The following is a 15,688-nucleotide window of genomic DNA, read 5'->3' as shown; positions in this document are numbered from 1 at the left end:
CCTAGACTTCTTTATAAAATGTGCCCATTGACGAAGTAAGTTAGTTGACATTACTAAAGTCTATCACTTGACCTTGCTCTTCTAAGCTTTCTGCAGACAGAACAATAAGGTGGCCCTCAGACCAAGTGACTTTCAGTTTAAGAGCAGAGATCACAGCTGTAAACAGACAGGTATGAAAACACAAAAGAGACAGAACAACAGGTCTCCAGCACAGGCACTGGTGTGGCAGACAAACTTCTCACAAGCTTTTTTTCTGGTTTTCAGTCCATCACAGAAAAAGAGAAATTGTCAGAGGTGAGAGTAACAGAAGTAAGTTAGGCAGCTCTTGGCAGGGAGCTCTTCACAAATGGGACCAGGAAAAGCCAGGATCTGGAAAGTCAGTATCAATGGCTGATGAGTAGTAGGTGCAAGTCAGCATCTTTTACATTACAGAAGACGTACAGAGGTATGGAGAGCTTTGAAAGTGAAGGACATGAAGAAATTGAAGAGAGAAAAATCAGTAGCTTTATCTGTACCACGGACTAATTGTAACAGAATTTAAAGCATTTAAAACAAAAAAATCCCATAAGAGTAGAGAGATCACCGTCAAAGAAGTTATAAGCCTGGCAAAAATAATTAAGGGGGATGTTAAGACCCATGACAAATAAAAACTTATTCAGCCACACTGTACTTGAAGGACTGCCTAAACAAACTCTGGGATCTACCCTGGGACACAGGTCTGAGGCAGAGAGAGAGAACCCACAAGTGATCATATTGGAAAAAAAAGTTGCTGTACATCTCTTTGCCCTGAAATAAGATATGAAGGGAGAAGAGCATCAATGACTGCATTAAAAGAAGGATGAGAAAGGTCTCCTTCACTATATTAGCAGAAAAACTACTGAATAGAAGGGCAGACAATAGCTCCAACAAGAAAAGCAAGTTTCAAACCATTGTTCTTCACAGAAAGCTTTATCTTCTGCTGGCTGACACTGCTATAAAGGAATAAAGCATGCACTTGCACAATTAATTATCCTTTTTATGAAGAAAAAGATGAACACTATGAGTAATATATGCCATAAAGGAAATGGCAGGAAAGCAATTAAGTCACTAGTGGTCACGACCTTTACAGCATTTGTAAGCACTCTGTCCTGCATCTCAGCATCACTCAAAAAAAACCCCAACAAAGAGCATTAGATTATTTCCTGACATTCATTAAGATAGAGTTAGCTAAGTTTGATAAGGGATTTCAAAATCTGTTGTGTTTTATCTCCACATTTGCTGAATAATGAGACTCTAATGGCTGTCAGACAAAATACCTACTTTCTCACCAGTTGTGCAGTCTACTGAGAAATGAGGCTGAAAAACCCGTAGGGCTCTGTTCTAGAAAAATTCCACTGCAAACCTACATGCAAATCAGACAGCGCAGTGTATCTATTAACCCTTTGACTGCCTTTAGTTGTTAAAAAATGTTTTTCCTTGTACTTCAGTCCTATTTGAAAAATGGCTAGGTTATATATAATGAAAGCTGCTACATGAAATAAATCTATTTGATGTGTTCTAAAGAAAACCAATTTTGTTTCTATACAAAAATGAGAAACAAATGGAAGTTATAAATAGAAAGGTTTTCATCTCAAACACAAATGTGTACTGGAATAAACTACAACATATTTTCTCAAGATACTGAAGCTACCTCAGGAAATGTCTGGCTGGCTCTGCAATACTGAGTGAACTTGGTAGCCAGACTGATTATTTGATTAACTGCATCACTACTTTCCAACGGGCTGAGCTGAAGCAGCTTTTTCATTTCAGAAGTATTGCTTGTTTGGCTATAGCACAACAGTGATCTTGATACTTAATATCTTAGATCTTTTATTTCTCATTTGGCATACCAAAGACTCCAGGGAATTTTTTTACAAAGGAACCTCTCATTTTTTTTTTAGAGTGCAAAAATACTTGGCAACTGATCAGATTAAAGATGTAATGTTACAAAGGTTTGGTTTTGAAATTTTGGATGGGTTTAATTTTTATGAAAGCAGACTGATGAGAATTAAAAAAAATATGCAGAAGTACACACAGTTCTGCAGCTGTAAAATCTTGCCTTGCAAAATCTAGTTCTGTGCCCATTTGTACACCTTATGGAACAGAGAGCAATAGATGCTCCAGTTACTGGGGTGTCTGAGTTTATTCCACTATATCACCTATGATTTTTAGTCAATTTCTTGCATAGTTGGGGATTCCTGGCAAATTGTTTTTGATTGGTTACCTGGTGTTTTAGATCTGTTTTACTGATCAAGATCAAGAAGAAAAGAGGTGCAATCACTGCGCAGGAGCAGGGGAAGATATGCTGGTGGATACATAAAAAGCATATATCAAAGTAACTGCGCAAAAGTTGTTACATATTGACAAAGGACATTCATATTTAAAAAATCTCATATTTAATATTTCAACACAATGCAATTTCTCTGTGCAAAAGCAAGGGGAACAAGAAGGGTTGATTCTGCACTGTTAGTCAAAACTCAGGAGTGTCTGTACTATGTCTGGAGCAAACAAACTTCCAATATTCAGTAGAAACAATGTGCTAATGTGCTGTGTCTCCATTTCACCTGCTTGTCTTCAATTCTTTTTTTTTTCTTTTTTTTTTTTTTTACAGAATGCAGGTTATATAAGACTTCTCTTTTCCTCACTTGAAAATAGATTAATAAATTTTTTGCCTCTGTTAACAATTTTTAGACTGAATAGAGTGAACAGGTAACTGTGGTAAATACAGTACACTAGTTCTGGTTAGAAAGCCAGCCCATCTACAAACACAAAAAGAAAGCAATTTCCTAGTGCACATTTCCAATATCTAATTTCTCAGTGACACATCATACCTTTATTATAGAAGGCTGGAAAAACTTTCACTAGGTGTTTGTCCATAAAATGCAGCAAGATCAGCAGTGCCATGCTGCCAGCAGTTGAAAATAAGGGATCTAACCAGGGGACACATAACAACACACAACCAGCCAGGATGGATGCTTTATGAGTATCCATAAAGTGAGATTACCCAACAGCTTAGTCTTCCTGGGTCCTGCTGCTGCATGTCTAGGCAAATCGACTTTAAATCTACCTTAACCTTCCATCTTTTCTGAGCTATGCCAGTCCATATTGGCTGGAAAGGAAAAATTTAAGAGTTGGAAAATTATAATACACTTTGGGCAAAGTTTGAAATACAGTATAAATTCTGTTACTAAAAAATGTGACTTTTGTTGGTTAAGCTTATCTTTTTCTGACACAGACATTATTAATTTTGCAGATATTTTATACTCCCATTGCAGACTCTAGCACATTTATTGTAGAGGTCCTGGAATGCAAACTTTCTTTAGTACTGCACTGTGTCTTTAACATTTCAACAATGCAGGAATGCTTAGAAAAATAACATTCAAAGATTACAACAAACATACTGTATTCTGCCCAGACATCCTTCACTTTTGCTTAAAAATGTTTTGGTTCATCTCCTCAACTATAAAAATAACATTGCCTCCTCCATCTATGAATCTGAAATATATTACTAGAAACACACATTTCAGTTGCTGTTTGTGGAAAAAAAAAAAATCTTAAAATTCTACCCACAGCTGCTAAAGTGCTTTAGAACTCAATACAAAATGTATGGGTTTCTAAATAAATGAATCAAGAAGAACTGACAATCTGCATGCCAGTACATTCTCATGGGTCTGTGTCTGAACTACTGACTTAGTACTTGCTCAGGCAGAACTGCCACTGAAGTCAACTGTGAAACACTCGTCTTCATTTCAGTTAAATGACATCTATAATTGTGCATTCTCACTGATTTCTGTGGCAGGTTTGCCTTAGGATTGTGTGTATTTAGTCATGCCCTCAAGATTTGACCAATAAATTGCATTTCAAATATAAACTGTCTAACAGACACCAAAATATCTTCACTATCCTTGAAAGCAAGTAAGAAGAAAATAATATGTAACCTATTGTTTGTATGTATAGATTTTATACTATAGGAGATGTAGCATATTTCTCACACCAAGTCAGTAACAAGGCAGCTGTAGAATAAGGGCAGAAGGATGATAAAGAAAGATTTTTCAAAAGATCTATGTAAATGTCTGATGTGCCAGCCATTAATATATTTTGCTTCTATTTTTGATTCAGGATGTCTGAACAATTCCATATTAAAATCAACTCACCAAATTCTTGGTCTCACAATTGCCTGCCAGCCCCTAGCAACATGCATTTTTCCTTCTGTTCTAAATGCTGCTTGCATTTGTGTTACAAAAACGAAGATAACTATGAGTAAAAATAACATTTACCATAAAAATCCCAAATCAAGCCACATTATTGATTGCATGGGAGTTGCTGCTAGACCAGCTTGTACTCTCAGAGGCCTTTTCTTTTACTTAAATAGTTGCTGAGATATACAGAAAAAAAAAAGCCACCAGTTTTCCACATTTTCCAGAAAAAAAAATTCAAAACTAGAATATTTATCTCAGTGGCAAAACCAAAACATCCTGAAGCAACAGCATTGTGCCTGACCCATTCTTTCACATTTGGAGACTAAATTGACTCAGAAGCTGAGAAAAAACCGAGACTTTACAGACTGGAGACAACCTTTAACTTTGGCATAACTGGACACAGACAAAACTCCATTCAACTACCAATTGCATGATTAATCGACAGCATTCTGTTATTTATTCTCTGATTATGTGAGAAAACTACATGTCTGGCATCAAAAGAATGGCCTTACTTCTTTAGCAATATATGTATTTCTTTAATAAGATTTGTGTATTACGTAAGATAAAGGTACTCCTCCCAGGCTTTTTAAAAAAACAAGAAAACCAGCTGTCTTTTTTGGGAGTTTTCCAGTCTTATGGATTTAAAGGGCTAATTTCAGTCCTACATAAATAAGGACAACTTCCACTGATTTGAATTTCATAGTCATCTAAAACCAAACCTAGGGCTTGGTTCACAAATTATTTTTTTCTGTCATTCATCATCAAAATAATAACCATCTGAAGGTGACAGAGGGGGATATTTTATTTCTCTCATTTTTACAAAACGTTATTACACAACATCACTTTTTAGGGTATTTCTGGATCACCTTTCTTCCTAACAGAAAATTGCAAAGCAGATGATTAACATTGGTATCTCAGTCTCAACCCTTTTTTGCGAGGTATTTCTTTTTTGTCCCATTTTCTCTCCTCCTCCATTTTCCTTACCTAAAGACTCAAGAACTCTTGTAATAATTTGTTGTAAAAACAATGATGAGTAAAGAATGATGTGATACATAATAGTTCTGGAAATGCAGCCTCTCTAGAATTATGTCTTCTAGGGAAATACACATACATACATTTGCTAGCAATTTTTAGTTCATATTCATGTTATTACCATGAGATAATAAGATAAGGCTGGATGAGGCTCTGAGGAAGCTCATCAAGTTGAAGATGTCCCTGCTCATTGCAGAGGGCTTGGACTAGATGACCTTTGAAGATCCCTTCCAACCCAAACTATTCTATGATTTTACGATTCTGTGATCGTTCCATTATCATCATCCTATGAAAAAAAAAAACTTCAGACATTCAATATTCACATCATTAGCAGAACAAACAAGAAAAATAGATGCCCAATTTCTCAATACAAAAGGGTTGCTGAAAGATTCAATGTATATGAATAGATTCTTTAAAAGACCACATATATCTAGCTTAAAAAAACCCCAGTAGCTGAGAGCATCTCTGGCACTGCTCCCACTGTCCGGCAACATTAGTAGAGTTAATCTTGCCTGGCCCAATGCTTCTCTTCAACTCTCCCCAAAGTAAAAAAAACTTTGAATAATTTTAAGGATGCTAATAAAAAAATATGCAACGAAATCCCTGTTTTTAGAATTGGAATAAGTAATAGTGTAAGACAGCTTTAATAATACAGGACACAGGAATGTTCAGGCACAGAACAGAGCACCCCAAAACAGTCTTATTTCATCTTAACAATATATTTTTGATGCAGAGCTTCTGCTTAAATCACTGCAGGAGAAAAAGCTCACCATTTCTTCAAAACAAAATCCTGCTTGCATGTGTTTCTGATTGATATAATAACTGGAGAAATAAAAGATTGACCTTTTTCAATTGAACAGAAATTGCAACAGCTCATCAATGTAATTGTGTCAGCTGCAGAGCTTATTTTTCAGTTAATGACACCTATAATCAGTTTTCAGAAGAGGTGCAGGATTTAATATGTGCTAGTTAGCATTATTATAGACAGACTGAAGAAGCATGTGAAGACTTCCAGGAGCGCCCAGGAGTTTATCAACATCAAAATGTGCAGAATAACAGCTCTTCCATTCAGGTTGTAAGACACACAGGGAAAGATGAGGCTTGAGTGTCCACTTTGGAAAACCGTGAACAGTTAGAGTGACAGAGAATAAAATGTTTAAAGATCCAACCTATTATAATGATTTCCTGTTAATAGACTTTGGTTTACTAATTATTCTTTTGGCCAACGTTTCATCCTAAGAGTGTAAACAGCAACTTCCTGAAACAGCTGCTGAAATAAACCACCAGAAAATGCCCAGAAGCTATTTATTACTAAATCCAATACAGGTGATACATGTGCTACTTACGGTATATTTTACATATCAACACTGGTAATAAATTGTTCATGTAAGTACACGCATGGTACTTGCAACAGTGTATCTGTGATGTATTCATGAGCATTTATTAATTCTATCTTATATACCAACTATAAAAGCACTGTGGTCAAGCAGCAAATTCTATCCTGTGTCTTTACTGCTGTTGTGGGGACAGAGTTTCAACAAGCAGCAACATAGAGCAACCTTCAGATGGCTGTGAAACATGGAATGAAAAGAGAACAAAACTTGCCAACCTCAGGGAGTTTAATGAAAAAACGCACTTGAAATGACTCTCCTTGTCAGATGAATCTGATTGAATTTACTACTTAGTTGCCCATAAACTGATGCCTTTATCTAACAGAAATGTGCTTGTGCTTAGCAGGCACTATCTGAATACATATAAACACAGATGCATGATTATTTTATGGTGTATAACTTCAGCAGAATTCTCTGTGTAAGCATAAATGTGAAGAACTGATGGGACTCATCAGTAGCTTTAGATGGAGGCTAGACATAATGACAAGCATCTTTGAGGGCATAAGGCAAAACCTCTAAATATGGCTCATTGACATTGGGGGACAGTGAACCAAACACATTCTTGTCGTGTTCCTCTCCTACAGCTTCTATCTCTCCCTGCCCTGCCCTCAAAATTCAACTGTCACAACATATTTTTAAGGTCTTGATGATTTGGATGCATTACAAATAAGTAAAAGATTGAAGAATAAATGCCCTAGAAACATCATAAACTTTGACATTCTTATAATTGTAACTATATGACAAATAACCCAGAATTCACCGGAACACCACAGTTGAATTGTGGATGCAAAGTGTCTTTCGCCTAGCTATATCTGAAGGATTATCTAAAAAGCTTTTATTGGAGCTATGTAAACGAGCCATTCTTTTAAAACAAGTGGAAAACAAGGTAATGAATGGAAAGAAATGTTAGGTGAAAAGGAATTCTGTTAAGAGAACTGGTATGATTTTTAGTATTACTCCAAGTACAGAGATGCATATGGAAAAGTTTAGAATTTAAGCATCGGCAAAAAGATTTCATAATAAGCAATGAAAGCAATGTGACTAAGGGAGTGTCCTGATGGCAGACTTGTGAAATATGAACTGAGTCCTCCCTTTGGACATTACACCTCATTGGTACTTGATGAATAAACAGCACTGGTAATTGGGACACTGGAGAAATATGACCCATCATAATGTTCCTGAGTAAATGTGATTCAATGTGTTGCACTCTACTTTAGGAATAAAAGGAATAAACACTCAGTTTTGTTGTAAAAGCACCCACAGAAAGTCCTTAATGAACTAAAACCCACAAACAAGACCTCAAGGTGAACTTTTCTAAGTCTGATACAGCTTGAAGTTGCCAGTCCTGTCCAATTGGCCAACTAATTACCATATATCTACATGAAATCAAGTGGCATTTATTAGGTTCATCAACATGTCTAGGCTGTTTTCAAAATGTGAGCTAGCCCATTCAGTGTCAGACAGTGCACTCCTATCATGACGACGTTCCTCAGAACAACCTCCAGCTGGTTTTAGTTATACAGCTGTAAAGATTGGAACAACTCTTACAGGGTCCTGTTAGGATCGAGAAGTTGGCAAACAACTTTCCACTCGCATCCCTTTGCTGCCGTCCTTGCCATATACAGCAGATCACCACAGGACTGCTCATATGCTGGAATATCATCACCATGACCCTATGAACTCCTTGTTGAGCTGCCCTGAGACACATTTACAGAACACAGCAGTAGTAAGAGGGGTCGTGATTTGAGGCAGGGTCTAGGATTTGGCCTAGTTAGATATGTGATGTTGCCTATCCCTGTACCAGATGAACAAAAAGGAGTTTTCTTGGAGCATGCAAAGGGTTTATCTGTACCTACTATGTCCCAAGTAGCAGAGCCTTCTGATCTTATTTGAATGAAGACTGAACTTGAAATGCCCATACCTATAACTTCACAAACAGCTCTCATTGGCACAAGGGAAAGACAGCATATACTGAACGGACAGGAAAACAAATGACCTTTATAATCCAAAACCTGTTTTTGACTCTATTGAGTAGCTTAAAACAGTTGCATTTACTTCCTGATTTTTGTATCAAAGTAAAATGCAAAGAAGGTGATATCACATCATGTCTGCTTCATTTTCAACTTTTTATTTTAATTTGGAAGTATGATCAAAGAATTCCTCTTTGTTTGACAAGTAAACAGTGACATTTCAATCCAGTTATCATATGCATTCCTAAAGGACTCATCAGTGTAAGCATCTAGACTATGCTAACCTGGCATCACAGACATCATCTAATATTGCATTCTCAAAGCTATATTTAAAACACACTCTGAACATTCTAAACTGTGTTATGTATTGGTTGCTACCCCTGCCCTTTTCTAAAGCAATGCCATACATAAATGTATATATCTGTGTGAACCCATCCTGAAAATCCTGGGCTTTCACAGGGGGGGAAGGGAATCAATTCCCCACATGAATGTACGGCTCCCAGTGCTGTTAACACTGCTGTTCTGTAACCATGTCTCAAAGCAGGTACAAAAAAAAAAAAAAAAAAAAAAAAAAGCTTGCAGTGTCACAATAGTGCTTTTCTAGTGTATAAAACTGTTCTATAGCCACTACTAGACTCTTCCAGGGTAGCTAGAGAAACTGTGTGGGAGACAGGTTATGAAAAGGTCCCCTATGGACACCTCCAAACTGCAAATACCCAACAGGATGAGCAGACATGATCTAGTAAGACATCCAGGAACAACAACCTTGACAGGCCTCATCTGTGGCATTTTCAATATCCACTTACTTGAGGTTGCAGCTCACTCAGCATTATGGTACAATGGCTTTACATGTTCGCTGATGATCAATGTACAAAATTTCTGGTTCGTAATATATTATTAAAGTCAGCAGGGAAGATCACTCTCTCACAACTTGGGCATTGCCATGCTCAGACCATGTTCCAGAGTCACCCATTTCCATTCAGCTTGGGTCACTTTTGTCTGCAGGAAACTTCCCAAAAGAACTTAAAGATTAATTTAACTTTTGTAGCTCTACCAGCAGTCACAATTCTCAAGTTGAAAGGAACAGCTGTAGAGACACCACTGTATCATAAGTTTTGAAAAACAAGAACTGGATGAATTTGGGTTTTGCCTTTGGGAGATTCATCACGCAAGCTGAGCTAACAGTGAAATAATTTTTCTGTTACTACTACAATAGTGACTTCTGACAAATAAGTGTTTTGTATCTCATGCTATGTCTGGCCCACAGAAGACATGGCTCCGTAAAAAACTTAATGTGACATTGTAGTTCAATATATAGCAACTGTTGAGTTTGGAGAGCTCCAGATCACTCATCGTTATCTCACTCAAAATGACAGCACATCCAAAAGGCTGCTAGTCGTGCCTGTTGTGTCCTTTTATTAGCAGACCTATACAAGGCAATAGTAAATTCAGTTCATTAGTTTACTGTAACTCTCCATACCCATTCTGGACTAACACCAATGGAAGTACAGTGGATAACAATGGAACATAAGAAGTTAAAACTGTCATCTTTGTTTAGTTTCTCATTCTCCTCTTCCATACTCAAGGATGCTAGGAATGACTTACTTCTTGATGAACACTTATTGGAAACTTAGCGAACCTCCAAAGTACAAGGGTTAAACAATAGCTCCACAAGCAGTGGAATTTAATCCTCTTCCTCGATTTCATTTAGCTCCTACCTTATGTTCTTCTCATGCAATTTTTTTGGACCTACACTATACATACACACTCTCAGATCCCCTGTCCTGAAGGCAAACAATGCCTGGCCAGTGAGCAAGCCAAGCAAAACAGAGCTCACAGAGCAGCATCTCTCAGGGTGGACTGTAAGTTAAGACTTCTACTCAGGTAACAATTTCATCAAATGCATAGAAGCTTCATTAAAACATTTTCAACTCATAAATTTTTTTTCACACTAGGCAATACAGCCAAAGTTGGGATGATAGGGCCAGAGGATAACAAGATAAAGACAGATGATGTGACCGTCTCATTTCCTCAAGAAATCAGGATAAAATACACACAATTAACTGAAACTCTTAGTATTAGAAATCTTTTAAGGAAAACCCAAATATATCTTTTCAATTAAAATATGGTAATAAACAATTCTTTAGAGAAAGCTGTGTTAAAATATTCAGAAAAAATGGTATCAGTTAATTTACTTCAAGGCAACGCCCCCCACCTCCCCTGATTCCCAGAAAGAACATAGTGATTGCTCTAGCTGCAATAATCATTATGTTAAAGAGATAAACATACGTTAAAGAACAGATGAACAACAGTATCTGTAAGGGAAAGTGTAGCTGAACAAATTATGGTTTGGTTTCAAGTCTATAGCATGGTAAAAACTCCAATCTCCAAGCTGTTCCCCACCTCTGTGACTGGTATTCCCTGCATATACAGAGAATTTTCAGCTCTGGGTTCAGGTGTTTGTCCTCCCAAATATCCCACTCACAATCTCCTGTAGAGCACTAACAGGCTCTGAGGAGCCTCCTCTTCACAGAGAATCCCACTGTTCTCCTAAGAGGAAGAAAATGTTTAACTAAATTGCCACTGTGATTTATTTTTAATGTACAAATACTTGCAGTGGCATAATCCAACAGACACAGATGGTAATCTGTCTAATTTGCAGACTAATTAATAGCATATAACAACACACTGTCAAAACAGGGCAACATGAAAATATCAAGTGCAGGTTTCCCTTATAACTGGTTTTACTATTTTACCAAAAACTACATGTAGAATTGTGAATGATTTTAGTTACATTGCACAGAGAAGAAAATTAAGTGAGGACAGATCTCATAGTCTGGCAAAGGAAATACAAGACCGATCCTGACTTATGGAAGAGATGACTGAATTTGTAAAAAATGCTGAAACCTTTGTTATTTGGCCCTCAGCCTTTGGCATAGATGGAGGTGGGCATTATACAACTATATTATCACAGAATGCATTCTTGCCATGTTAAATCCTCTGAAGTTTTAACTGATATCTTACTTAAACTGTTGTCTGAGTTCTTACAGTATATACCTGGACCAGTAAGTTATTTTCACCAAAGTTACTTTTGATATTTCAGAGAGTAAAATATTCATCAAATATTTTTAATCTATTTCCATTCAATAGTCCACATGTTATTTAGATCAATGAGAGTTTGCTACTGTTTTGTAGTAAAACGACTTGTTTATCTGAAGATGTGGCTTGGGTTTGTGTTATCTCTCTCAAACCTAAAATCTGATTTGCTAGGTGAATCAACCCCAAATTTGGCATCCAATGTCATTGGTTAGGACCCAAAGACAGTTTTGGTGTTGCTGTGAAAAGAGCAGGATGACAAATAGCCACCAACATGGATTTTTTTTTTTCCTTTTGTTTTTTGTCCACCTTATGGCATACAAGTCAAGCTCAGCTCCAGTAAAGAGGATAAAAATGGCTACCAAGGAAGAAGCAAACTTATTAGAAACAGTCTATTAAACCAACAGTTGGGTAACCCACAGTAGATGTTTTCTCTTGGATAACAAGTACAGTATTTCAGACTGTCAGTGAGTTCAGGAAATTCTCTTGTTTCATTCAGTAACTCAACACCGACAGAGCAGAAGGAGACTCAAGCAACTCCACTGCAATTAGTGTTACTGACCTTCCTCAGATTACTAACATGGAAAAAAAAACCAACACAAAAGTGATGATGAAGCATGAATGAGCTGTGGAAATCAGGAAATATCCACACCATGAGGCTTCTCTACATTTCTGTGGGTGTGTTTTCCTCTTTGAGCAAAATTAACTTATTCAGAAAGGGAAAATTTCTCACACAGGTTTCTTGTGCTTTGGTTAAATACAGGCATTTCAGAGTTGCCTCTCCACCCACATCCATCCATTATTATTGCTGTATGAACAACATCCATACTTCATAAGAGTAAATTTCACAAGTTCAAAAAAATAATAGCCTTGAGCATTCAGGGACACCAGATGTTTCACAGATTTGAAAAAGCACTTTGATAATATCAAAACCAAGCCATTCTGTACAAGAAAGCAGAGTAAACAGTTTAGAAAACACAAGTCATGGATCAGTATCATGCAAACAGATTCTCTCATTACAAACACCAAAAAGGAGAAAATAAAGAACATATAGAACAAAAAGTTTTCATTGACCTGATTTGTCAGAGATGTTGGCTGTGACGGGCGTGGTGGAGCAGCTTGTGTTAGCCTTTGCGCTGTCCTTGGAAGAACCAACTTTGGGTTTGTTTTTCGTTGCCTCTAGTGCTTTGACCTTCTTGGCATGTTTACTTCCTTTGTAGTGGGCCTCAGCCTGGCTCTACAAAGGAGAACAAATCAGGCACATTTTTTTCTGTACTTCTGTATAACACAATGGATGACAAGGCAGAAAAGTGACACTTTCAATAGTAGGCACCATATTATCCCACCTAGAAAATTTTAGTAACTTTACAGCAACAGTTTTCTCAGATATAAGTTCTTATATATTCAAACAACAGGATGTTAATGAATGGTATGTGTTTTCAGTAACTCAGAAAAAGAAGCTTTAGGATTACATAAAGCTCTGTCACTCCTAATGTAATTATTTGCTTCCATGGTGCTGAAGGATTTAGAGCACTATACAAATGTAAACGCATCCAATTGAGAAAGATGATACTCAGTTTCCATGTACTATTCCCTAGTCTTTATTGCTTGTGGTTAGAAAGATGTACCATGCAGTAATATGACTAAATAATCAATTTTTCCTTCTGTTTGATCTAGTACAAAATCCAAGTATTTTCATTGTTACACTAACAGCAATTGAAACAGGCATTAATGATGATATGACTTCACTATTAGATCAAGTGAGAAGGGTTAAAATTAAGAAACACCATACCTATAAAGTTCAGTTAACCCAAGTAAACCACAGAAAACTAAATACTTATCAGTCTTGATAAGTCTTGGACTGCCCAAACAGAACAGTAGAAATAGGTAATGAGTTGTAATGTTTATTGCATCTTTGTCTTAAAACTATCCTCAGAAACTAGTTCAGTGTTTTTGAAGTAGCACAGTTAAAACTAGACACAGAAAGAAATTCCCATTTTTTCAATGATTTTGAGTCCCCATTATTGTTCCTGATTCTACATAACCATCTGCCTTGACAAATCAGGCCACTTTGTCAGGTGCAGAACTAAGGAACTACATGCTTAATACAAACTCCAAAGCTTGGAAATCTCAGCTGATGAATTTGAATGTTTTCCTTGACTTCTTAATAAACTAATTTACCAAAAATGGATAAGGAACATAATTTTATACAAAACACAGTCTATTTTCATAATGTTATACTATTTAGCTTTGCATTATTAGTATTTCCAAACATAATTTAAAAAAATTATTTCAGACATACAACTAGGTGCCTCTATTGAAGGTTACATATTAACTAAAAAAGTTAATATTGTAGTTTATTTCAAAGTAAAACACTCAGAGAAAGCATGCTTCATGTAACCAGATGACCACACCTTGGCACCTGGCATATAAAAACATCAGTGCAAATAGACTTTCACTATGTCCATGCAAAAACCACATTCTCTCTCTTGAGTTGATTAGGGTTATTTTATTTAGTTCACTGTGTTAAATGAAGCAAGACAGGAAACAAGTCACATGCTTTTTATAAAAAGCAGCTATAACATCTAAGATGTTTGGATTCCATAATAAGTGCTGCCATAACAAGAAATATCATTTTAAGATCAACAGAAATAGGCATTACAACATAGCCACCTTGGGGCAGCAGGTAATAACAGTTTTATCATATGGTAGAGTGTAAGTGAAGAGTAGAACAGCTGGACCAGAGAACAGATGGTGTGTTGGAGTCCTCACAAAAATTGTATACACAATTAAAACCGATGGAGAACTGCCGCTAAAATAGAGGAATGAAGTTCGTATACACTGAAGCTTCTTAAGTGATTATACATCCTGTGAAACACAGCACTCTCCACCTTGAAAGCTCGGTGTATATGACATGTTGTAGCTGCATCTTTTCTAGATTTCAGTAAGCAAGCATTCAGTAAGAAAGGTTGCTAGATAAGTTTTACTTTGAATTCCTCTGAAATTAAGATTTTTTTTTAAAAGAACACCTTCATTATAAAAACAGTAGTCTACTCATCAATGACTATTAAACTATTTCTTGATTTTAAAACCTTTGAAATATTAACACGTATACAAACACAAATTAAGGATTATAAAGAAACAACTAAACAGCTATACCACTACTACTACGTGCACTACTTAAAGGGACACTTGTCAACTTCTGGGTTGGACCTCTTCAGTTCTGAATGCAGGCAGAGGCCACAGACAGACCTGTTTGCACCTTGTTATGTTCATGGGCTTACGCAGGCACAGGAGCCTCACCCTGTCTCTCTCCACCCATGCTGGGTTTTGTCCATTTCTCTTAAGCTTTGCTGTTGCTACATGATGCACTAGAAGGAGTGTTTACCATCAACAAAATTAAATAAACTATTCACATGTTACAGTGTACAAAAGGTCAAAAATTGAGGTGTATATATACCCTTTCTCTTCTCATACTTTTAAGTAACAACCAGTACAAGATTTTCCACTCAAGCATTCTCAAGTTGATGATGTCCCTTTAAATATTTAAACTCTATGCGCATATGTGTGCTGTTGATAGGATCATATGCTGCCTGAGGCCAAAGCTATAACATAAGAGACATAAGTGCACTCAAGAGAAAGACTTAGTAGGTCAATTCCTTGATAATAAGCCTTTCTGCTGATATTTGCAATAGTAATGCCTGCAATATCAGTAACAACCTACTACAGTTTTTGATTCCTTTCATTCAATCCTCATATAGTGTACATGAGACCTGTTGAGAACAAACAAGCCCAGGTAGAATTAAAATTAAGATTTCCATAAACACAAGCAAAGTCTCATGGAAATGTGGTGAATTGACTCACTTTTAATTTAAGTTTTGTAATTATTATAATATTTTTATTATCAAATTCACAGTTGCACATTACAAGGCCAAAAGGTATTGCTATGACCATCTAAGTAGGGCTTCTGAAAACACCAGCG

The 15,688-nt window shown here is 36.5% G+C and overlaps 1 protein-coding gene across 3 annotated transcripts in view; it reads right to left on the bottom strand.

The window, feature by feature from the left end:
• ZNF385B (zinc finger protein 385B) overlaps positions 1–15,688 on the bottom strand; it is a gene marked incomplete at both ends in the record, with an annotated part of 153,371 nt that overhangs the window by 10,730 nt on the left and 126,953 nt on the right. For all 3 annotated transcript variants that reach the window (XM_080346760.1, XM_080346758.1, XM_080346759.1), the window contains one exon: positions 12,781–12,943. In XM_080346760.1, coding sequence (XP_080202886.1) covers positions 12,781–12,943 — 163 coding nt within the window. The remainder of the gene's footprint in view (positions 1–12,780; positions 12,944–15,688) is intronic.

This window comes from Nesoenas mayeri, assembly GCF_963082525.1.
Source record: "Nesoenas mayeri genome assembly, chromosome: 6".
Lineage (NCBI taxonomy): Eukaryota > Metazoa > Chordata > Aves > Columbiformes > Columbidae > Nesoenas > Nesoenas mayeri.
This window is presented reverse-complemented; position numbering and strand designations above follow the sequence as displayed.